The 22,064-nt window shown below is 43.1% G+C and overlaps 3 protein-coding genes, 1 long non-coding RNA gene and 1 pseudogene across 5 annotated transcripts; 2 read left to right on the forward strand and 3 right to left on the reverse strand.

Annotated features, from left to right (window-relative positions):
* Positions 1-344: 344 nt before the first annotated feature.
* LOC130532889 (sialoadhesin-like) lies at positions 345-4,535 on the forward strand. Its single transcript, XM_057045810.1, has 9 exons — positions 345-788; positions 949-1,251; positions 1,550-1,692; positions 1,808-1,887; positions 1,976-2,181; positions 2,866-3,129; positions 3,209-3,511; positions 3,688-3,790; positions 3,874-4,535. Exons 2-9 carry the CDS (start codon positions 1,203-1,205, stop codon positions 3,935-3,937), a joined length of 1,212 nt encoding a protein of 403 aa, XP_056901790.1. The 5' UTR covers positions 345-788; positions 949-1,202; the 3' UTR covers positions 3,938-4,535.
* A 2-nt stretch (positions 4,536-4,537) lies between these two features.
* On the reverse strand, positions 4,538-9,784 carry LOC130532433 (B-cell receptor CD22-like). Its single transcript, XM_057045086.1, is given in 11 exon segments — positions 4,538-5,306; positions 5,469-5,550; positions 5,654-5,944; positions 6,109-6,399; positions 6,564-6,854; positions 7,019-7,324; positions 7,474-7,764; positions 8,534-8,755; positions 8,828-9,023; positions 9,025-9,173; positions 9,459-9,784. Coding segments are annotated over 11 exon segments (2,202 nt in total). The 5' UTR covers positions 9,496-9,784; the 3' UTR covers positions 4,538-5,260.
* Positions 9,785-10,623: 839 nt separating this feature from the next.
* Positions 10,624-13,645, reverse strand: LOC130531995 (hemicentin-1-like; annotated as a pseudogene).
* A 94-nt stretch (positions 13,646-13,739) lies between these two features.
* On the forward strand, positions 13,740-15,951 carry LOC130531998 (uncharacterized). 2 transcript variants are annotated; one of them, XM_057044184.1, is made up of 6 exons: positions 13,740-13,896; positions 14,063-14,187; positions 14,677-14,861; positions 14,933-15,080; positions 15,209-15,331; positions 15,462-15,951. In XM_057044184.1, exons 2-6 carry the CDS (start codon positions 14,088-14,090, stop codon positions 15,509-15,511), a joined length of 606 nt encoding a protein of 201 aa, XP_056900164.1. In that variant the 5' UTR covers positions 13,740-13,896; positions 14,063-14,087; the 3' UTR covers positions 15,512-15,951. The 2 variants fall into 2 exon arrangements, with proteins under 2 accessions (XP_056900164.1, XP_056900165.1); XM_057044185.1 differs by having other exon boundaries at positions 15,465-15,951.
* Positions 15,952-17,295: 1,344 nt separating this feature from the next.
* On the reverse strand, positions 17,296-20,208 carry LOC130532001 (uncharacterized). Its single transcript, XR_008952245.1, has 2 exons — positions 17,625-20,208; positions 17,296-17,476 (listed from the first exon to the last, which is right to left on the reverse strand). It is a non-coding gene; the product is annotated as an uncharacterized LOC130532001 (long non-coding RNA).
* Positions 20,209-22,064: the final 1,856 nt, after the last annotated feature.

The following is a 22,064-nucleotide window of genomic DNA, read 5'->3' on the forward strand; positions in this document are numbered from 1 at the left end:
CTCCTCAACAAGTATATGAGCTTAGTCAAAAGCCACGAGCACTTATCTGCAAAAATAAGGAGTATCAAACAAATGGGGTCCCCTTATACGTGAATGTAAATGAAAATCTACAGATTATGTTATTCTAATTAGAGATTATTACGAATTTTCGTTTTTTTAAAATTCCACCCTCATACTAAATATTCAGCAAACACAATGCATGGACTAAAATAATAAATATATAATAGTGCAAAATATTCAAGCCAGCTGATTTTGGGCTACAAAGATATTAAAATTAGCATAAGCATGCCACCAAAAATCTGGATAAGAACACGAGAAGCTCTATAGAAAGCGACTCACCTGTGGGTTCTCAGCCCCAGTCTCCACCTGCTCTGGTTACGTTTCTCACTGCGCTTTGACGGAGAATTATAAAAATTAATTTATAAACTCCGGCAAATTTTCTGCTTCGGATTTAGTCGACGACACTCTCGCAACTCCAGCACAGTTAGATCCCACTTTTCAGTAACATAAATCCTTTCTTTCTGCTGTTTTTTCGCAAGTTAGTGACCCCACGGAATTAAAAAAAAAACAACAACACGAGAGGGATTTTCAGAAAAACCAGCTTGAATCAGCCAAAACCACCTGCGGCTGCTTCTAACAGAAAAGATTGACACATTTGGAAGACAACGTTTGCGAGCTTGGAGGATCTGTGAGCTCGTCCCGCGGCGTGCAAGAGACGGGGCGCGGGTGACGTCACGGTGGGACGTCCCGGAGTGGACGGAGGGCGCTCGCCCACATACCTTTGTCAGGTGAGCGCACGAGCGTCGCGAGCATCACGAGGACACTCTGAGCTTTGTGTCACCGATTAAAAATAAACTCATTTAATTATTTAATTCATTGATCTTGATGGTGAACTCGCAGGTTATTGGTTTATCATCCGTCTTTATGTAAAATACATTATTTCCGCAGGTTTGAAACCCGCGTCACCACTGAGGGCCCTTATTGGTGGGGAAATAAAGGGAAGTTGAACCGTTTGACGCTCTTTCTTCGGAAGACGAGAAAGAGGAACAATAAAGCAAAAAGAAGGGCGAGCAGAAGAACCTAAGAGAAGGTGTCAGACCCCAGCGGGATCAATCAGTCAATCAATCAGTATTTATAGAGCGTCTGTTACAATCAGAAAGGTTTCTAGGCCTTTACAGAATCGCAACAGCGGCAAGGAAAAGATGGAGACGTCACTGAGCTGCTGGCTGCTTCTCACTCTCTGTCTGAAATGTAAGAGTTTTAACCCAATCTATGGAAAATAGCCCTCTATCTATCTGTTTGCTTTGTTGTCATTCAGCTTCAATTTTCCTGCAGATTAAGTTTTAGCCTGTATGGGAAACATAAGAGAGCATTAATCTAACTTTATATAGAAATGGCAGCAGTAGTTTCGGAGATAAATCTTCATGTAAACTATGGATTCCTCACCCTAAAAGCTAAAGGCCCTTCTACCAATCTTTAAAGGCATTAATTCGATTTTCAGGATTCCAGCCAATGAAATGTGATGTATATTTTTTCCTCTCCTCTTTAGCCACTCTTGCCGGCGATTGGTCAGTTCAGCTCCCCGTCAGGCCCGTCTGTGCTGTGGTCAGGTCATCTGTGGTTCTTCCTTGTTCCTTCGACTTCCCTCAAAGTTCTAATGAAAGCGAGAAGGTTGGAGGGCTTCTTGCTCAGGTAAAATGAATAAAGAGGCCAGTGCAGGTAGCTAACATTAAACACAGTGAATAAAGCTGTGCTAGACTTTAAACCAATTTTTGTTGGCGTTTTTATAATGTGTCCGTTGTTTCAGGATGACGGAGGAGAAGTGCAACAGTACAAAGTTCTGTCTGAGATGTGGTGTCTTGGAAACAGCCGCTGTGTCACACCAAAGTATTGACTTAGACCAAACCTTTCAATCCTCTCAGCCCAGGATTAACAGGATTTTAACGAAGCATCTGTACTTGTCCCTGTGTCTCAGATACGTTTTCCACAGTGCCGGAATCTTGCTCGATCCATCCTTCATGGGCAGGGTGGAGTACTTTGGACAACCAGGAACAAATAACTGCTCTCTGAGGATTTCTGATCTAAGACAGTCGGACAGCGGAACATACGTGTTCTATCTGATCACGGATCATCCAACGGAGAAGATGCCGGATCAGAGCGGAATACAGCTGCTGGTGGCAGGTAGGGGGAATTTTATTTATTGGTCCAAACCCATTATTAACACCAAAGGAACCATATGAGATGGATGTGAGCCTAAAAGACCCCAATAACAGGTTCTGTGTTCAAACCTCAACCCTGAACCTTCCTTGGTGGGGTTTTCCCTAAGGCCGTGTGCCTGTAGTTTTCCTCCCCATTCTCCATTTTCCCCTCAAAAAATATTAATATGAACCAAAGTGAGATACAGATCTTCTAATCTTCAGCAGTGACAAAGCAGACTATTCCTCTATTCTGACTTTTTGCATCAGTAGCAGGACTCTCAGTCAGTCACCATCAATCTCTTACCTCACGCCATAGTAACAGTTGCTACGTGGTGTCACCAAAGCAAGACAACAGCAGAACATTCAGTGAGTGAGTTCATTCGTGAGAACATATTCATCGGTTTATTTTGGCGAGGTCTGGGATCTGATCATTCGAGCTGTAAAAAAAACTAGAATTGAAATTAATGCATTTGATGAATCATTAAAATTAACTGCAGGATCTGAAATCTTGCGTTTATCGAGAGGAAACTCACAGGAAACCTGCAGAGACGAAGTCGGGCATTTGCTGCTAAAGTCTTAAAAGGGGATTTAATTAAATTAATGTATAAAAATTGCATTTAATTTCCCAAACTGTAATTAATAAATGCACTTTGTGCTTCACTCTCAGACTCCTCTGGTGCAGTCACGGTCGCAGCAGGTCCATCCAGCAGGGTCACCGAAGGCGAGGCCTTAAGGCTGGCCTGCTGCAGCCCGGCAGCTGGGCAACCGGTCGATTACACCTGGTTCAAGAGCGCAGCCGTCGGTCCAGGACACCCCGGTCAGGTGTGGAACATCAGCCAGGCCACTTCTGCTGACTCCGGAGGCTACGTCTGTCAGACACGGACCGGAGACCAGGCACAGAACTCCACGGTTCTGAACATCGAAGTGGAGTGTAAGTGACCTGTTAGCTGGGGGACAACCAAGAATGTGTGAGACAGAACCACTCATGGTGCCGTGTCGTTGCCGTCTAGACTCTCCTCGGGACACAGCCGTCTCAGTCTCACCTGTCGGGGGCAGACTTCCCGTCACCCTGACCTGCACCAGCGATGCAAACCCGCCCGTGCGCGCGTTCGCCTGGTACAGAGGCGCGGCGTGTCAGCCGTCTGCGGACAAAAGCTCCCACCCGGCCAGATGGTCCACGGCCGACCCGGCAGGGACAGGCCGGACCTTCAGCACTAGCAACATCCCTGCTGAGGAATACGGAGAGCACTGCTGCGTGGCGGGAAACAGACACGGATCGCAGACTGACACCGTTACTTTACGAAGTCCCAGAAGTATGTTTCCACCAAAACAGCCTTGATTTCAATTTAATTGCGCATAAATAGGCAGAGGGTCGGCATTTAGGGATGACTCTGCTGCAGCGTGGAAGTGCAGTAACCATCAGCCCTGTTCCTGTTTATTCATTGGTTAATAAATGCACCGCTGACTTGACTCTTTCCGCCTGTTCCAGCCATCACTCCGTCTGACTCGTCAGAAAGCAGACTGTTGCCCATCGGCGTGGGCGTCGGTGTTCTTCTGGTTGTTGTAGCCGTGGCCGTCTGTGTCATAACAAGGTGAGCGAGACGCTGGGGTCTGAGTCGGTCAGCTCACACGCACTGTAACATTAACTGTACCGGTCATCTCTTTGGCCCTCCAGGAAGCAGAAGTCAACGAGACAAAGCTCGTATGTCCTCGCCCAGACGAACCCAGTGGTACCCTGAGAGGAGGCGGTGAGAGGATAAGGACTGCAAAATCAACCCCGAGAAACACAGAAGCTATTTATTTTGTGACTTAAGTTTGGTAGTTTTCCCTCTCGTGAAGAGAAATGACTGCTTGTGTGGCTGCACTGAAGGTATTTTTTACAAGACACAACAATAAAAAAAAAATCCTAAACCTATCAAATGTGGATGTGAATTCCATGACAGAGGTGTTTATCCAGCTCCTGCTGCACCGAAGCAGCCTGTTTGTGATGATGAGGAGTAGAGGAGGAGGATGGAACACACAGTTCTAATGATCCAATTAAACGGCATCAGCCGATGCTGCTCCTCGGTCATTTCTTTGTGGGTTTGAGTACAAAGTGTGATAAGACTCCACCAGATACCGACCAGAACCTCCGGAGAAGTGGAGGAGGGTGAAAACCAGGAGGACAGTGACTCCAGCACCAGGATGTCCAAAGGGGACATTAATAGCAACTCTTCAGTCTATTTTTAATCATTATTTGCCACTCATATATGTAAATGATAACAGTGGGGTGCAATCACTAATATGTTTAAAGAGAAAGAGATTACTTTCTTAAACATTTAAATAATAACAAACACATGTTAGCACCTCAGAGTTTTATTTCTTGCTACTCATGTCTTTGTTGACACAAATAAGAAATACATTGTTTCCAATGCACATTTTTTTTATTCATGGAAGTACAGGTGCAAACACAGCAGCAGCTGTTTCATTATACCAGCAAAGTTAAGTATGTAATATAGATAAGCTGCAAATAATGTTCTGCATTGAAATTACTACGTCATGGTTGTGTACTATTCAGTTGTACATAATCTCAAATATTTACTGAGGGAGGGAAGAAGATTGTTACCAAAGCAGCTAATATTTATCTTTCAAGATATTTTCATGGTGCCTTTATTTAGCAATGTTGTCTCTGGGCCAGAAATGAACCCAAAACCATCCAGCTGAGTCTTCTTAGATGGCGTTTACATGTTGTCTCCATGTCTGTGCGTGTTTCCCCCAACAAACCACAAACGTTACACCGATTACAAACCCTAAACTCACCTAGTGTGATGTTTGGGTGAATGTGTGTCCTCGGTGATTCATAACCTGATATTACAGGCCACGGTTGTAAAAAGTAGATATTTACAAGCGTACATGCGTAAAATGAACACTAGATGGGGATGTATCCCGCTTTGACCGTAGACGTCGCACAACACAAAAAAAGTAGATTGAAAACAGACATATTACACAGGCAGTAACCTTTTATCATTGCTCATGCTTTAACTGTGCTGCCATTGGTTTTCTTTGCTCTAGGGCAGTTCGGGCTAGATATGAAGTGATGATTTCTTAACCATTTGCGGGGTCCTCTTCCTATAAAAAAAAAAAAAGGGGGGGGGGATTCTAAACATCAAAATCAGTGCTCATAATTCTCTAAAAATGTATCTAGATGTTTCTTAAAATCTGAAAACGTTTGTTTGAGTGAACTGTTCGTGCCATAGTGACATTAATCATGTCAAACATAATTTGACTTACCAAATCCAGATTATGGCCACTGTGAGGAGCAGCATAATAACCACTTTGACCCCCAAACCAATCAGGAGGTAGAAGCTGGCTTCTACGAGAAGCAAAAGAAATAAACAATCAATCAGTATATACACACAAACAAAATTAATTGTTAGAATTGAGCAATCAGTGGGGACATGGTGTAAATTATTCACCTGAACTCTCTGCTTCCTCCTCCATCAGTATCTCAGGAGAGCTGATCTCCCAAAAGAGATTCTGGGCCTTGCAGAGGTATCGTCCAAAGTGGGTCGCCTCCACAGAGGGTATAGACAGCACCTGTCCTGTTCCAACTTGAACCATGGAGCTCCCATTGGCCCCAGTACTCCTGTACCAGGTGTAGTTCTCTGCTGCAGGATTAGCTGCACCACAGCAGGTCAGATTGACACTGATGCCCAGGGTCAGGCGACCAGAGTAACTTAGTTCCACTGATAAATTTAGTGTAGGATCTGCAATGAAAGTTCCTATTAGCACAAGTTGGAGCCAGATGTGGCATGATTGTGTCAAAACGCAAATATTTCAGGAGGAAATCGGGAAAACTAAACAAAGCCCCGTTGTAATGGCTCCCTCTTGAGGACAACAGAATAACTACGACATGGTGTAAATTATTCACCCGAACTCTCTGCTTCCTCCTCCATCAGTATCTCAGGAGAGCTGATCTCCCAAAAGAGATTCTGGGCCTTGCAGAGGTATCGTCCAAAGTGGGTCGCCTCCACAGAGGGTATAGACAGCACCTGTCCTGTTCCAACTTGAACCATGGAGCTCCCATTGGCCCCAGTACTCCTGTACCAGGTGTAGTTCTCTGCTGCAGGATTAGCTGCACCACAGCAGGTCAGATTGACACTGATGCCCAGGGTCAGGCGACCAGAGTAACTTAGTTCCACTGATAAATTTAGTGTAGGATCTGCAATGAAAGTTCCTATTAGCACAAGTTGGAGCCAGATGTGGCATGATTGTGTCAAAACGCAAATATTTCAGGAGGAAATAGGGAAAACTAAACAAAGCCCCGTTGTAATGGCTCCCTCTTGAGGACAACAGAATAACTACGACATGGTGTAAATTATTCACCCGAACTCTCTGCTTCCTCCTCCATCAGTATCTCAGGAGAGCTGATCTCCCAAAAGAGATTCTGGGCCTTGCAGAGGTATCGTCCAAAGTGGGTCGCCTCCACAGAGGGTATAGACAGCACCTGTCCTGTTCCAACTTGAACCATGGAGCTCCCATTGGCCCCAGTACTCCTGTACCAGGTGTAGTTCTCTGCTGCAGGATTAGCTGCACCACAGCAGGTCAGATTGACACTGATGCCCAGGGTCAGGCGACCAGAGTAACTTAGTTCCACTGATAAATTTAGTGTAGGATCTGCAATGAAAGTTCCTATTAGCACAAGTTGGAGCCAGATGTGGCATGATTGTGTCAAAACGCAAATATTTCAGGAGGAAATAGGGAAAACTAAACAAAGCCCCGTTGTAATGGCTCCCTCTTGAGGACAACAGAATAACTACGACATGGTGTAAATTATTCACCCGAACTCTCTGCTTCCTCCTCCATCAGTATCTCAGGAGAGCTGATCTCCCAAAAGAGATTCTGGGCCTTGCAGAGGTATCGTCCAAAGTGGGTCGCCTCCACAGAGGGTATAGACAGCACCTGTCCTGTTCCAACTTGAACCATGGAGCTCCCATTGGCCCCAGTACTCCTGTACCAGGTGTAGTTCTCTGCTGCAGGATTAGCTGCACCACAGCAGGTCAGATTGACACTGATGCCCAGGGTCAGGCGACCGGAGTAACTTAGTTCCACTGATAAATTTAGTGTAGGATCTGCAATGAAAGTTCCTATTAGCACAAGTTGGAGCCAGATGTGGCATGATTGTGTCAAAACGCAAATATTTCAGGAGGAAATAGGGAAAACTAAACAAAGCCCCGTTGTAATGGCTCCCTCTTGAGGACAACAGAATAACTACGACATGGTGTAAATTATTCACCCGAACTCTCTGCTTCCTCCTCCATCAGTATTTCAGGAGAGCTGATCTCCCAAAAGAGATTCTGGGCCTTGCAGAGGTATCGTCCAAAGTGGGTCACCTCCACAGAGGGTATAGACAGCACCTGTCCTGTTCCAACTTGAACCATGGAGCTCCCATTGGCCCCAGTACTCCTGTACCAGGTGTAGTTCTCTGCTGCAGGATTAGCTGCACCACAGCAGGTCAGATTGACACTGATGCCCAGGGTCAGGCGACCAGAGTAACTTAGTTCCACTGATAAATTTAGTGTAGGATCTGCAATGAAAGTTCCTATTAGCACAAGTTGGAGCCAGATGTGGCATGATTGTGTCAAAACGCAAATATTTCAGGAGGAAATAGGGAAAACTAAACAAAGCCCCGTTGTAATGGCTCCCTCTTGAGGACAACAAAATAACTACGACATGGTGTAAATTATTCAACCGAACTCTCTGCTTCCTCCTCCATCAGTATCTCAGGAGAGCTGATCTCCCAAAAGAGATTCTGGGCCTTGCAGAGGTATCGTCCAAGTGGGTCGCCTCCACAGAGGGTATAGACAGCACCTGTCCTGTTCCAACTTGAACCATGGAGCTCCCATTGGCCCCAGTACTCCTGTACCAGGTGTAGTTCTCTGCTGCAGGATTAGCTGCACCACAGCAGGTCAGATTGACACTGATGCCCAGGGTCAGGCGACCGGAGTAACTTAGTTCCACTGATAAATTAGTGTAGGATCTGCAATGAAAGTTCCTATTAGCACAAGTTGGAGCCAGATGTGGCATGATTGTGTCAAAACGCAAATATTACAAAGCCCCGTTGTAATGGCTCCCTCTTGAGGACAACAGAATAACTACGACAAAGGCTCAGACAGAATTCTTGAGCTTACGTTCAACACAACTATTTAAAAAAATAGTTTCTCTTTTATTTCTATACAGATTATACTGCCATTCTATTTTATATGCACTTTTATATGCACAGGATTAATCTAAATACAACAGTTATTTTAAGCACATACAGCAAGTTGCAAACAATATAAAGTTAACATGCTTACATTGAACATCCAGAGTTACAGGATCAGACTGCACTGACTCATCTCCCTCGATAGCACATGTGTAATTCCCAGCATCCCCAATCTGAGCCTGGAACTCTGTGTTGGTGACTGGCTCTCCATCTTTGAACCAGATTGCATGGTTTTGGCAGGATGTTTGACAGTCAAGCCGCACACTCCACCCTGCCCTCACTGTGGAGGAGGGGTGCACACTGGCTCTTACCTCTATACAGAAAGAAAATGAATAAAAGAGTAACAGTTCAACCGAAGGAGACACCGAATCCGTGGTCATTTTACCTGTAACAGCAAGATAGACTGACGTTTTACTTCGCCTTCCGTATGCATCCGTGTCAAAATGGAAGTAGTAATGTCCGGTGTCGTTTTCCTGTAGGTCATGAATTGCCAGGCCACATTTGTGTTGCATGTCACCAAGATATACAGAGCGGTTGTGGACTGAAGGGAGGTCTGCGAGTTTAACACGGATCCAGCGGCCACTTTTTTTTTCCCCCCTTGTACCACGCCACGTCACTAACCCTTTCACTTTCGCTGTAGTTGTAGGAGCACCTGAACTCCACCGATGACCCCTTTAAAGCACAAAGGTCTGGCTTTTCAAACATGACCCACCGAGCTGCGCTCACAGCTCCTGCAGAGAGATCAAAACCCAAATTTTCACTTTTTCACGTTTATCGACTGCAGAATGAATGCATCCAAACTATATTTGGTCCCAAATATTCTCAACACAGATGCTTCGATAGCTTGGGGGGGAAATGCAGTATTACATATGTAGTTTGATGTATTTGAAATCTTACAGGCATGCATTAGCGTCCGCCACATAAACCAATAAATTATCACCTGATCAGTGGCGTGACAACAGATGATCAGTCGTGGACTGGAGGTGGAATGTAGTCGACACGGTTATATCTCTTACCCCACATCAGCATCAGAGACATCAGTGTTGTAGTCATCCTCCTTGGATTGACGGACAAGAACTTTTTAAAAAATGAAAATAATATTTGGGTTCGATGTCAGGCAGCCTCTGAGCACGAGGTGAACACATGAGGGATGAGCTGTAATGAATCAGCACAGCAATCAGACAGCAAAGACAGAGAAAAGAAGGAACAAAAAATTCATAAACCCCCAAAACTATTTTGAATATGTTCTGTTTTTTTCCCACTTGCAATACAATGCTTATAAATAGACTAGGGTGTTGGTTTCTGTTTCATCAGAAGTGTTGAAGGACAACACCTTCAGGAGCTGCTGTGAAAAGTTTAACCCTTCCAATTTGGGGGAATGCATAAGCGCAACATAAAACACACTTCTGAAAAGGATAGCATAACCGAGGTCAAGAGACATGAAGGAGAGAAGCATTTCAGTGCTGCTGCAGGCTGCTCAACCCGTTTCTCCTTCACAGAAATCATCCTGTACGTCAGGAAGAGACGCTGTCAACATTCCTGCAGGTGTCTTTTGTTCTTATAGAGAGAGAGAGAGACAGAGAGAGAGAGAGAGAGAGAGAGAGAGAGAGAGAGAACTTCTTCAGTAGAGACACAACCTCTTTGCTGTTTGACTGGTTCATGTTGGGTTGTATGTTCATAATTAAACCTTATTGCTCACCAAGGACCTGCCTGCAGAGCTGCCCGGGAGCTCGTTTTAAAGTCGGTTAATGTTTTACCCCCCCTAACTTCCTTTACATTTGTTTTTCTGTGTGTGTGTGTGTCTGTGTGTGTGTAAGTGTGTGTGTGTGTGTGTGTGTGTGTGTGATTAGATCAAATCTGGTCCCTGTCAGGTGTAGTTTATGTACAGCTGAGACAGACTTGTGAGGTAAAAACTGCATCTTTGGGCTTCACAGATCCACCTACAGAAGAAGTAAAGAAATGGAGAATTGGAAGACAGGAGACATGAGAAGCAGGAAGAAGTTTTCCCAGTTTTCCTTGCTCTTCCTGGCTCTGATCCAAACAATAACATGTACCTCAGGTAAACCAACACTGAACATTGGAATTTTTTGTCTTTTACATACACCACGAGAAACTTCCACCGCTAAACTCTTTAAATGTCCACGTTGACAGTCGGGAATTTAACTTTCATTTACACACAAATAAGAAATACATTGTTTCCAATGCACATTTTTTTATTCATGGAAGTACAGGTGCAAACACAGCAGCAGCTGTTTCATTATACCAGCAAAGTTAAGTATGTAATATAGATAAGCTGCAAATAATGTTCTGCATTGAAATTACTACGTCATGGTTGTGTACTATTCAGTTGTACATAATCTCAAATATTTACTGAGGGAGGGAAGAAGATTGTTACCAAAGCAGCCAATATTTATCTCTCAAGATATTTTCATGGTGCCTTTATTTAGCAATGTTGTCTCTGGGCCAGAAATGAACCCAAAACCATCCAGCTGAGTCTTCTTAGATGGCGTTTACATGTTGTCTCCATGTCTGTGTGTGTTTCCCCCAACAAACCACAAACGTTACACCGATTACAAACCCTAAACTCACCCAGTGTGACGTTTGGGTGAATGTGTGATATTACAGGCCACGGTGGTAAAAAGTAGATATTTACAAGCGTACATGCGTAAAATGAACACTAGATGGGGATGTATCCCGCTTTGACTGTAGACGTCGCACAACACAAAAAAATTAGATTGAAAACAGACATATTACACAGGCAGTAACCTTTTATCATTGCTCATGCTTTAACTGTGCTGCCATTGGTTTTCTTTGCTCTAGGGCAGTTCGGGCTAGATATGAAGTGATGATTTCTTAACCATTTGCGGGGCCCTCTTCCTATAAAAAAAAAAAGGGGGGGGATTCTAAACATCAAAATCAGTGCTCATAATTCTATAAAAATGTATCTAGATGTTTCTTAAAATCTGAAAACGTTTGTTTGAGTGAACTGTTTGTTCCATAGTGACATTAATCATGTCAAACATAATTTGACTTACCAAATCCAGATTATGGCCACTGTGAGGAGCAGCATAATAACCACTTTGACCCCCAAACCAATCAGGAGGTAGAAGCTGGCTTCTACGAGAAGCAAAAGAAATAAACAATCAATCAGTATATACACACAAACAAAATTAATTGTTAGAATTGAGCAATCAGTGGGGACATGGTGTAAATTATTCACCCGAACTCTCTGCTTCCTCCTCCATCAGTATCTCAGGAGAGCTGATCTCCCAAAAGAGATTCTGGGCCTTGCAGAGGTATCGTCCAAAGTCGGTCGCCTCCACAGAGGGTATAGACAGCACCTGTCCTGTTCCAACTTGAACCATGGAGCTCCCATTGGCCCCAGTACTCCTGTACCAGGTGTAGTTCTCTGCTGCAGGATTAGCTGCACCACAGCAGGTCAGATTGACACTGATGCCCAGGGTCAGGCGACCAGAGTAACTTAGTTCCACTGATAAATTTTGTGTAGGATCTGCAATGAAAGTTCCTATTAGCACAAGTTATAGTCAGATGTCACATGATTGTGTCAAAACGCAAATATTACAAAGCCCCGTTGTAATGGCTCCCTCTTGAGGACAACAGAATAACTACGACAAAGGCTCAGACAAGAATTCTTGAGCTTACGTTCAACACAACTATTTAAAAAAATAGTTTCTCTTTTATTTCTATACAGATTATACTGCCATTCTATTTTATATGCACTTTTATATGCACAGGATTAATCTAAATACAACAGTTATTTTAAGCACATACAGCAAGTTGCAAACAATATAAAGTTAACATGCTTACATTGAACATCCAGAGTTACAGGATCAGACTGCACTGACTCGTCTCCCTCGATAGCACATGTGTAATTCCCAGCATCCCCAATCTGAGCCTGGAACTCTATGTTGGTGACTGGCTCTCCATCTTTGAACCAGATTGCATGGTTTTGGCAGGATGTTTGACAGTCAAGCCGCACACTCCACCCTGCCCTCACTGTGGAGGAGGGGTGCACACTGGCTCTTACCTCTATACAGAAAGAAAATGAATAAAAGAGTAACAGTTCAACTGAAGGAGACACTGAATCCGTGGTCATTTTACCTGTAACAGCAAGATAGACCGACGTTTTACTTCGCCTTCCGTATGCATCCGTGTCAAAATGGAAGTAGTAATGTCCGGTGTCGTTTTCCTGTAGGTCATGAATTGCCAGGCCACATTTGTGTTGCATGTCACCAAGATATACAGAGCGGTTGTGGACTGAAGGGAGGTCTGCGAGTTTAACACGGATCCAGCGGCCACTTTTTTTTCCCCCTTGTACCACGCCACGTCACTAACCATTTCACTTTCGCTGTAGTTGTAGGAGCACCTGAACTCCACCGATGACCCCTTTAAAGCACAAAGGTCTGGCTTTTCAAACATGACCCACCGACCTGCGCTCACAGCTCCTGCAGAGAGATCAAAACCCAAATTTTCACTTTTTCACGTTTATCGACTGCAGAATGAATGCATCCAAACTATATTTGGTCCCAAATATTCTCAACACAGATGCTTCGATAGCTTGGGGGGGAAATGCAGTATTACATATGTAGTTTGATGTATTTGAAATCTTACAGGCATGCATTAGCGTTCGCCACATAAACCAATAAATTATCACCTGATCAGTGGCGTGACAACAGATGATCAGTCGTGGACTGGAGGTGGAATGTAGTCGACACGGTTATATCTCTTACCCCACATCAGCATCAGAGACATCAGTGTTGTAGTCATCCTCCTTGGATTGACGGACAAGAACTTTTTAAAAAATGAAAATAATATTTGGGTTCGATGTCAGGCAGCCTCTGAGCACGAGGTGAACGCATGAGGGATGAGCTGTAATGAATCAGCACAGCAATCAGACATCAAAGACAGAGAAAAGAAGGAACAAAAAATTCAACCCCCAAAACTGTTTTGAATATGTTCTGCTTTTTTCCCACGTGCAATACAATGCTTATAAATAGACTAGGGTGTTGGTTTCTGTTTCATCAGAAGTGTTGAAGGACGACACCTTCAGGAGCTGCTGTGGAAAGTTTAACCCTTCCAATTTGGGGGAATGCATAAGCGCAACATAAAACACACTTCTGAAAAGGATAGCATAACCGAGGTCAAGAGACATGAAGGAGAGAAGCATTTCAATGCTGCTGCAGGCTGCTCAACCCGTTTCTCCTTCACAGAAATCATCCTGTACGTCAGGAAGAGACGCTGTCAACATTCCTGCAGGTGTCTTTTGTTCTTATAGAGAGAGAGAGAGACAGAGAGAGAGAGAGAGAGAACTTCTTCAGTAGAGACACAACCTCTTTGCTGTTTGACTGGTTCATGTTGGGTTGTATGTTCATAATTAAACCTTATTGCTCACCAAGGACCTGCCTGCAGAGCTGCCCGGGAGCTCGTTTTAAGGTCGGTTAATGTTTTACCCCCCCTAACTTCCTTTACATTTGTTTTTCTCTGTGTGTGTGTAAGTGTGTGTGTGTGTGATTAGATCAAATCTGGTCCCTGTCAGGTGTAGTTTATGTACAGCTGAGACAGACTTGTGAGGTAAAAACTGCATCTTTGGGCTTCACAGATCCACCTACAGAAGAAGTAAAGAAATGGAGAATTGGAAGACAGGAGACATGAGAAGCAGGAAGAAGTTTTCCCAGTTTTCTTTGCTCTTCCTGGCTCTGATCCAAACAATAACATGTACCTCAGGTAAACCAACACTGAACATTGGATTTTTTTGTCTTTTACATACACCACGAGAAACTTCCACCGCTAAACTCTTTAAATGTCCACGTTGACAGTCGGGAATTTAACTTTCATTTCCTGGTTTGCAAGAACAACAACTCAGCCACAATCTTTATTTTGATGTGTGCGATGTCATTAAGACTCACGCCTCATCTCTGATTGTTGAGGTTTGCTTAACTGGTTTTCCAAGTTTCCCGCCAACCTGCCTGCATGTTAGGAAAAGATGTAGCAAGGAAAAGTTCCTTCCATGTGAAATGATGAGCAGGAATTTAAAATCTTTAAAAAAAAACTTAAAAACAGCTTATCCATGTAAATCTATCACCTCACATTTATTGCCCTTAATAGGCCATCGATGTGTAATAACATACATGAATCTCTCTCTCTATCTCTCTATCTCTCTCTATCTCTATCTCTCTCACACACACACACACATACACACACACACCACTTCAGCACCAAGCACCAGTCATCTGAGTTACCTCACCCGTCCGGAAAATGTCTCCGTTGCCGTGGGAGAACCTGCGGTGTTTCGCTGCGGCGTACCAGAGTCCTCTCCAAACGTCACTTTCCGTTTCTATGGCACCCATGGCAGCTACAGCCTCACCTGCCCTGACGGCAAAGTGGAAGATGTGCCCCAGGTGAGCTGCTGAAAGGCCAGAGGGGCTTCATTTCCCCAAAAATCTGTCTTCTTCATCTGTTTTTTCCCCAGGCGCTTTATGGTAGCTGCAATGTAAAAAATGGTGAGTTGATGGCGATGTGGACCCTCAAAGGAACGTCTTTCTCTGATAACCACACAAGAGTCACCTGTCAGGGGCCAAAGAGTACAGAAGCACCTTCTGCCTTCCTGCATGTTCATGGTAAAGACTCAGTAAAATTCCAAAAACAGAGTTTTCCACCGCTGCTTTTACTTGCAACTGTTGCCAATGATAAATAAAGAAGGCGTTAGAAGACCAATTTAATACCCAACTTTGACTTTCACATGTAGATAAAGGCACCAGCTTTTTCATACTCATCGGCTGCGTGATTGGTGGCTTCTTCGGCACGCTGCTGGTAGCCGCATTAGCATATCTCACACTCCAGAACTCTGAATCTGTTCAGAATTGTTTCAGTAAGTATTCATGTCTGAGCAGAATAATGTCTCTGTTGACCAAATTCATAACTGTTTGTCTGTGTCTGTGTGTGTGTGTGTGTGTGTGTGGTGTGTGTGTGTGGGTGTGTGTGTGGGTGTGTGTGTCCAGAAGGAAAAGAAATAGAAGAGGATCTAACCACCATAGTAACAAAAGACTGAGAGGATATTGAGATTTTCCCTCCAACATAAGCCATGTGTGGGCTGGGTCTGTTCACTCAAAAGAAGGAAGAAGTGAAATGTGCTGAATCCACGTCTGCTGTTGATGAGTGTGACTGACGCTACTCAACCTCAATAACATGATCCTGCACAGCCTGAATGGTTTACCTGAAGCACTTTATATAACACGAATGAATAATGATATAATGCATATTTGCCTTAGCTTAATCCACACTGAACAAAAGCAGCTAAAATCACTCTTTAATTTGAATCTTTAATTATATGAAGCAAATCTTTGGATATTATATGAGCTGTTAATAAGGAAAATCTTTGGACCACAGACAATTACACATTTCTGTAAAACCCGATAGCAAACAAAATGTAATAGCGAGCAAAAGTCCACAAAATGATTAACTACAATGAAGGATTTAATGTTTTTTGTACATGTACAGCCTTTGAATTGATTCTTTTCACATGGTATATTCTGTGTATTTACACCACGTGTCATGTATTTGTATTTTGGAGACAAGTCTGACTGTTTAGCTGCTGACTGTGATGCACCGACATAGAGGTAAACACGTATAAAAGGTATGCAAAGGCCACAGGCAAAACACACAAAAACAGGCTTTAAAAAGGCTTTTTTCAGGAAATCCCTAAAGTCAATCTCAACACACAGACAGCGTTCCAAAAAAAGATGAAAAATAAGTGGGAGGGGCTTAAAATACACTCGGACGTGGGCGGACACCTTAGACGCAAGGTGAGAGACATCACGGTGATGAAGTTAGTTGAGGGAGGAGGAAGGACACGAACTGGGAGAGACCAACTCGAAGACAAAGAAGGGGACGACAACACGCAACCGCAACATGAAAGTCAAGACAAATCCAACAGACTGAAGTCAGACAGCGAGGACTGACTGACAGACGCACATATATTTCTGTTCTCAAATCATTTGATTGGTTATTAGATGAGTCCGCCATCACCCCACTGCGGCCCTGCACAGCACAGCTGTAGGCTCACATGACTACCACAGCAAAATCTCTAATTAAAGCATTAAACTCAATTAGGCGAGCTGGTTTGAGACTCCGACTGTGGTCCTCGGGCCCCTGTCTGCAGCGCTCTCGCCCTCTCTAATCAGCAGGAGAGAATCCTGCCTCGTCTTTCAGTTGACACAACAGACGCGGCGTGGAGCAATGTGTTTGCTCAGCTGCTCTACTCCACCTCGCCTCGCTCCATGAGGGACTTCACTCAAATTCTGATGTTTCTTCACACTCTCTACAAGTCTAACGAAGGCTAAAATGTGTGTGTGGTCTATTTATAGTTTAGGATACAATGGAGCGCCATTTGTGCTCTCATTTGTTTTGGTTTGGACATGGACACCCATCAGGTGTTGCTCTTTTGAATGAATTATTTTAAATTTGATTTAAATCAAATGGTTCTGGATTGTAGCCAACTGCTAAGAGACTGAATTTGTGTCGGCTGACCTTTGGTGTTGGTGTTTATGGAAAAACACTGCATACATCCATGACATGTTGCTGTGTGTGCACATGCATGTGTGTTTTGATAACCTGCATTGTTCTGCCTGTGTTCAAGATGACCCTTAGTTGACAGTGGTTTACTTTATCTTGTCACCTGAGCTATTCCTAATATAATTTAAATTTAAAGCTACAGAGGTGTTGTTTGAGTTGATTTAGTGGAATCGAGTGTAAAAAGTTAATAAGGAGACTGACAACTGGTCGGTTTTATAAGTTCATAATGATGTAAAAGGAGAAGGAATCAAAGGCAAAATGTCCTTTACTTTGGTTTGCTGATATTGGTTTACACTCAGAACCTTGTGAACTGAGTAAATCCAAGAGCACTTTCCTCTGTGGACATTCAGCAGCTGGATGATGTCAGACCACTGATGTGATAAGGTCACCTTAGTCCGACCTCACTGAGATGGTGACACGGGCATCTTCACTCGGACAGAAACTGGCAAAAAAAAAAAACAGAAACTGATGCATTTAGATACATTAACAAAGAACAAGTTAAGTTCCTCTTTGAAATGAAACTTTTCATCACCAGTTTACTTTCCCGTCACAAAACTGCGCATCAGAATCACACACAAGTGTGTGCATACCAGAGTGTGTGTCCCCGCTGTGTTATCGGGTGTGACAGAAAGGGTAAAAATAGTGATGCCGTCACATATTTCTGTTCTCTTTCTTGAACACGACACCGGAAGCTGCAGAGCTGCTGATTCTGGTGTGACATTAATGCCTCGATTATCAGTTTTGACTTGTAACTTTTACATTTTGTCCAGATTGTTCCGCAGAAAACAATCCAACAGTAAGTCACACAGGTGGAGAACATGACAGTGATGGAATGAGGTAGAGTTAGGTAGGGGAGGAGCGAGAGAGCACTGGGAGAAACCAACGCATTGATGCGGACGGGGGGAAACGCCAGATGAACCACACCCAAACCACAAGACTCAATTGTTCTCTGTTTTCGGTGATTTTTAGCGCTGCATCTCATGAAAATTTTTAATTTAACTTAGTATGAACACATCTGTTAACTGTATGTCCAACTCAGTAGGATGTTAAAGGAGAATCTCTGGAAGATTCCACTGATCCCTCTGGATCCAAAGACAGACGAGAGGTGCCGCCAAGGACACTCCAAGGGCACATTGAAACAAACAGCAGAGAAACGGAAACCTGGTTCTCTCCATTACAAAGCGGCTTTTATTCCAAATTATATACCAAATTTACACATTCGGGCAAAACAGCTTGTCATTTCTTGCTCAGCAGGTTAAGAAGGGTTGTGGGAATTAACATTTTCATTCAAGTGCGTTTGATAGGTTGAGAGATTTTCCACATTTCTTGCTTTTTCTGTAACAAGAGGAACTAGTTTTTTCCTACACTAATTTGTTACCCGGTACAAGTGTAAACTTGGTTTAGAAGGTTTTTTCTTCAAACAGTCTGACCACCATTACTGCTGCAGAGGGGTTGCGTGTGTCAGGTTGTTCACTTCTGCTGGTTGAGTGTGATTGATAACAGCTGTTGACTTTTCTGGGTTCACTTAAAAAACGATCTGGTTTGATCCACCTGACACAAACAACTGGAGGGTCCAGAGCTCAGTATTGATCAAGTCTAGAGGGGGAAGAAATCATTTGGAGCATTTCAGAGTTAGTGTTGAACATAATCTTTGTCTCTGCAGTTAGACTGATCAGGACCATCAAGATTTAAACACAAACCCACAATATTAGTCTGTGTGAATTGTTGGCTTGCTTGGTCTGACATTCCAATCTGTGAATCTGGCTTCTAATTAAATCAACATTGGGATTCTAAACCAAGCTAAAGGAGAGAAAGAGAAAAGAGGACAAGAATTCCTGTCTTTATTTTCTTTGTATTGATATGATGCCTTCTTCAAGTGAGCTCAGCAACCACCAGGTAGCATAACAACCACTGTGGAGGTGACTTTGGGGACAAGTGAAAAGTTCTGTTACTTTTAAGATGGCAGACTTGAAAACATATAAACATTAAGAGCAGTCCAGGCTGCGTTGCATATACCTTTTAATCACAGTTAAGGGGTCATCTGCCATTTATGGGGCATTATTGGGTATCATGGGGCTCAATAATGCCTCATAGCTATAATACCGTAATGATATTCCTATTGAGACTTGTGACATATGTGAACATTTTTGGGTCATACTGCCAAATTAAAAGTCCAGTAGTTCATTTCACAATGGCATCTGCACCAAGGTGCACAGGCGATTCAGGTGATGTTTACGAAATAACAGGTACTCATATACGTCAGAGCGTCGCCATGGCACCCATCTCATCTTCAGTTTATATTCCAAACAAAGAGGAGGAGCAGAGGCAACTTTTAACTTTTGTATGTAAAAACAGAAACTGCTGACTTTTGAAGTGACAGTGTGTCGGGACGATTCTTCAGCTCTGAACCATCAGCACAGGTAAGCACAGGAAGTGTGCACTGAAGCTACAGGATGGGAAATTTGATAAATAACATTTTGGTCTTAGGTGCCTCTATGGTGTTAAAAATCATTTAATAGCAAACACCATTGTTAAATAATGCTGTTTGAAAAGTACTTAAGTGTGGAAAAAGTACTTATTGCACAATTTCATTGATTTGATTAACTAAAGAGTTGCAGTAATAATTCAAATTCCACTTGATTTTTAAACTTTATGGTGCTCAGAAAGTTTGACCTTGGCAAATGTCATGCTAGCAGATAGCGGCAGTAATTTCTGACAGCGGTTCCAGGATGATAAAAGCCAAACAAGACAAGCAGTCTCAATTGCATTGCTGATTTTATATCGCATGTGTGTGATCTGCCAGCACAGACTGTATCTGTAGTAGTTTACAGGCATGTCGTACTAAAACAAATCAACCGGCAAAACTATTCCTGGGAAAGGATCATTATCCACAGAAAACAGTGCAAAAGTCTTCACACTTCGAAATAAAGTCAAGAGCTGTAATGGAGGCTCAAGGTTGACCAAAACCCTTTAGAGGTCACAGGAATGTTGCTAAAATGTGGTGGGTTTGTTTTGCACTTGTGGGAATGAGGCTGTTGCAGTAAGACAATTCAACAATAACACACTCTGACTTTGTGTCTGTTTGGAAACTGACCTCATAATAGATTCAGCCAGTGCTATTACAGCAAAAGCGTCCAGATAATATCTTTTGACGCTGTGCAGCACATGACTCGATTTGCCCCACCGAGTGGAGGCTGAGGCTGGATACTTGCTTTGCCTCCCTTCGAGGGAAAAAAATGTTCCCCTGTTTACTCTCCAAACACCCAGAATGCATCCCTGCTGGGGGGACACTGACCTTTCACACAACAAGGACGCTCTTTCTGAGTTTATGCGCATGTGTGAGATTGAACTGAGGCGTGAAATGTTCAGATGGAAGGGACGTTCGACGTTAATGTTTTCTTTTTTACTCCCTCACACATTTACCCCTCCCCACCCCCTCTCCACCTCCACCTTCTCCAGCATCTGCATCTCTACCTACCTGACTCCTCATTGCGTTAAAGATGGGACATCTCAACGTTGTCGCTGTTCTAGCAGGTAAATGCAGAGAAAAATCCAAAACCACGCAGATGCATCACAGACAAATAGGGACATTATCTGCGTCTCAAGGTCACTGATCGTTCCCTGTTTTCTTGGGAGTTGTATGAAAGTGTTACCTGCAGAATGAAAACATGCTAACTTCTAATTCTTTAAAGTAGATGGAGAACACAGACTGAGACATCACACAAGAAGAACACTCATATTTGTCCTTTTGTCTGTCTTCGTTTCAGTGCTTTTCTCTCTGCTCGTTGAAACCGAAGCAAGTAAGGCCAAAGTATACGTGTATAATTATGATTATGTTGTTGGTCCAGGCCAACGAACCAGTTGTTTGAATAAACCCATCTTTTAAAGCTTCCATATCTGAACATTTTGAACTGGATTTCATTTTTTATCTTAGTCACAGGAGTCTGAGACCACAAATGTACAACATATTACTGTTGGTGTTTCGCTCAATTAAACTGCATGATATGGAACCATGATGTGTCAAATCTTCCTAAAAGCTGATTTCCTTGATAGCTTTATTGTTGTCAGTTACTAGAACATTGGTTTGATAACGATTACTACCGTTAACTACTGTTATTGTCTTATTTCTTCCCTCCCTCTTGCGTTTGATTGGCAGATCCATTTGTTTACAGTAAGTGAGAATGTTCTTTCAATTCTGACACAACCCATTTTTTAAATAAAAACCTTTTTTAATACCCTTGCTTTCCTTTCTACATATTAACAGACTATGACAGGCTACGAATCGGAGGCCTAATCTTTGCTGGCCTGCTGGTTATAGGAGGACTCAGCCTTATATTCTGTAAGTTATTAAACCGCTTTAATAAATAAGTGGAAGTTGGGGGGGGACACTTTCAACCAAAGAGGTGCAAGAAATGCAACCCTAGACATGAATCTAACAAAGATGATTTTGCTTTCACAGATCACAAGTGCTCTATCGGGAACAAGTATGTTGTTGTTTTGGTTTTTTTTTTAAATGTTTTAGCATGTGACTTATCGTTCCTCTCACCCTAAACTACCAACCTCCCATGATTACTGTCGCCCCACCCTCTGCTCTTTGCAGAAAAGTGCCAGATGACAGCAGTGAAATCTGATATCCAGGCAGACAAACCAGTTTTCCCAAAGGAGAAGGAAGAGCTAACAGCCAAGGGGCGGAGAGGCAGTTTGTGTGGGGGGAGGCCCAAAACAGCTCAGGTGGTTTCACCTGCACAGGACTGTAAAATCATGAAAAAAAGAGAGAAAACGTTCTCACAAATTATATACATATATATATAAATGTCCTCATAATGTACTGTAAAATGAAAATCATCCGTCCCTTTAAAAACAGACATTTAAATAAATGTCTCTGCTATGGCAATGTTTTTACACTAGACTGTTTTTTCCTGTTGTTGCTGTTTGCTGACAATTCGTAGACATTATCCACGATTGTGTCGTGTGGTGTGCACTAAAACATTAAGGTTCTTTTGCTGTAAACGTCCACAATTTGGACGCAA

Source organism: Takifugu flavidus, chromosome 10 (assembly GCF_003711565.1).
Source record: "Takifugu flavidus isolate HTHZ2018 chromosome 10, ASM371156v2, whole genome shotgun sequence".
Classification (NCBI taxonomy): domain Eukaryota; kingdom Metazoa; phylum Chordata; class Actinopteri; order Tetraodontiformes; family Tetraodontidae; genus Takifugu; species Takifugu flavidus.

Bases quoted from the DNA above. Each gene is read 5' to 3' on its own strand.
- LOC130531998 (XM_057044184.1), top strand. From the start codon at position 14,088: ATGGAGAATTGGAAGACAGGAGACATGAGAAGCAGGAAGAAGTTTTCC. The intron at 15,081-15,208 runs GTAAAGACTCAG...TTTCACATGTAG, and splicing joins TGCCTTCCTGCATGTTCATG to ATAAAGGCACCAGCTTTTTC. The intron at 15,332-15,461 runs GTAAGTATTCAT...GTGTGTGTCCAG, and splicing joins ATCTGTTCAGAATTGTTTCA to AAGGAAAAGAAATAGAAGAG.
- LOC130532889 (XM_057045810.1), top strand. From the start codon at position 1,203: ATGGAGACGTCACTGAGCTGCTGGCTGCTTCTCACTCTCTGTCTGAAA. The intron at 1,888-1,975 runs GTATTGACTTAG...CCTGTGTCTCAG, and splicing joins AGCCGCTGTGTCACACCAAA to ATACGTTTTCCACAGTGCCG. The intron at 3,791-3,873 runs GTGAGCGAGACG...TTGGCCCTCCAG, and splicing joins GCCGTCTGTGTCATAACAAG to GAAGCAGAAGTCAACGAGAC.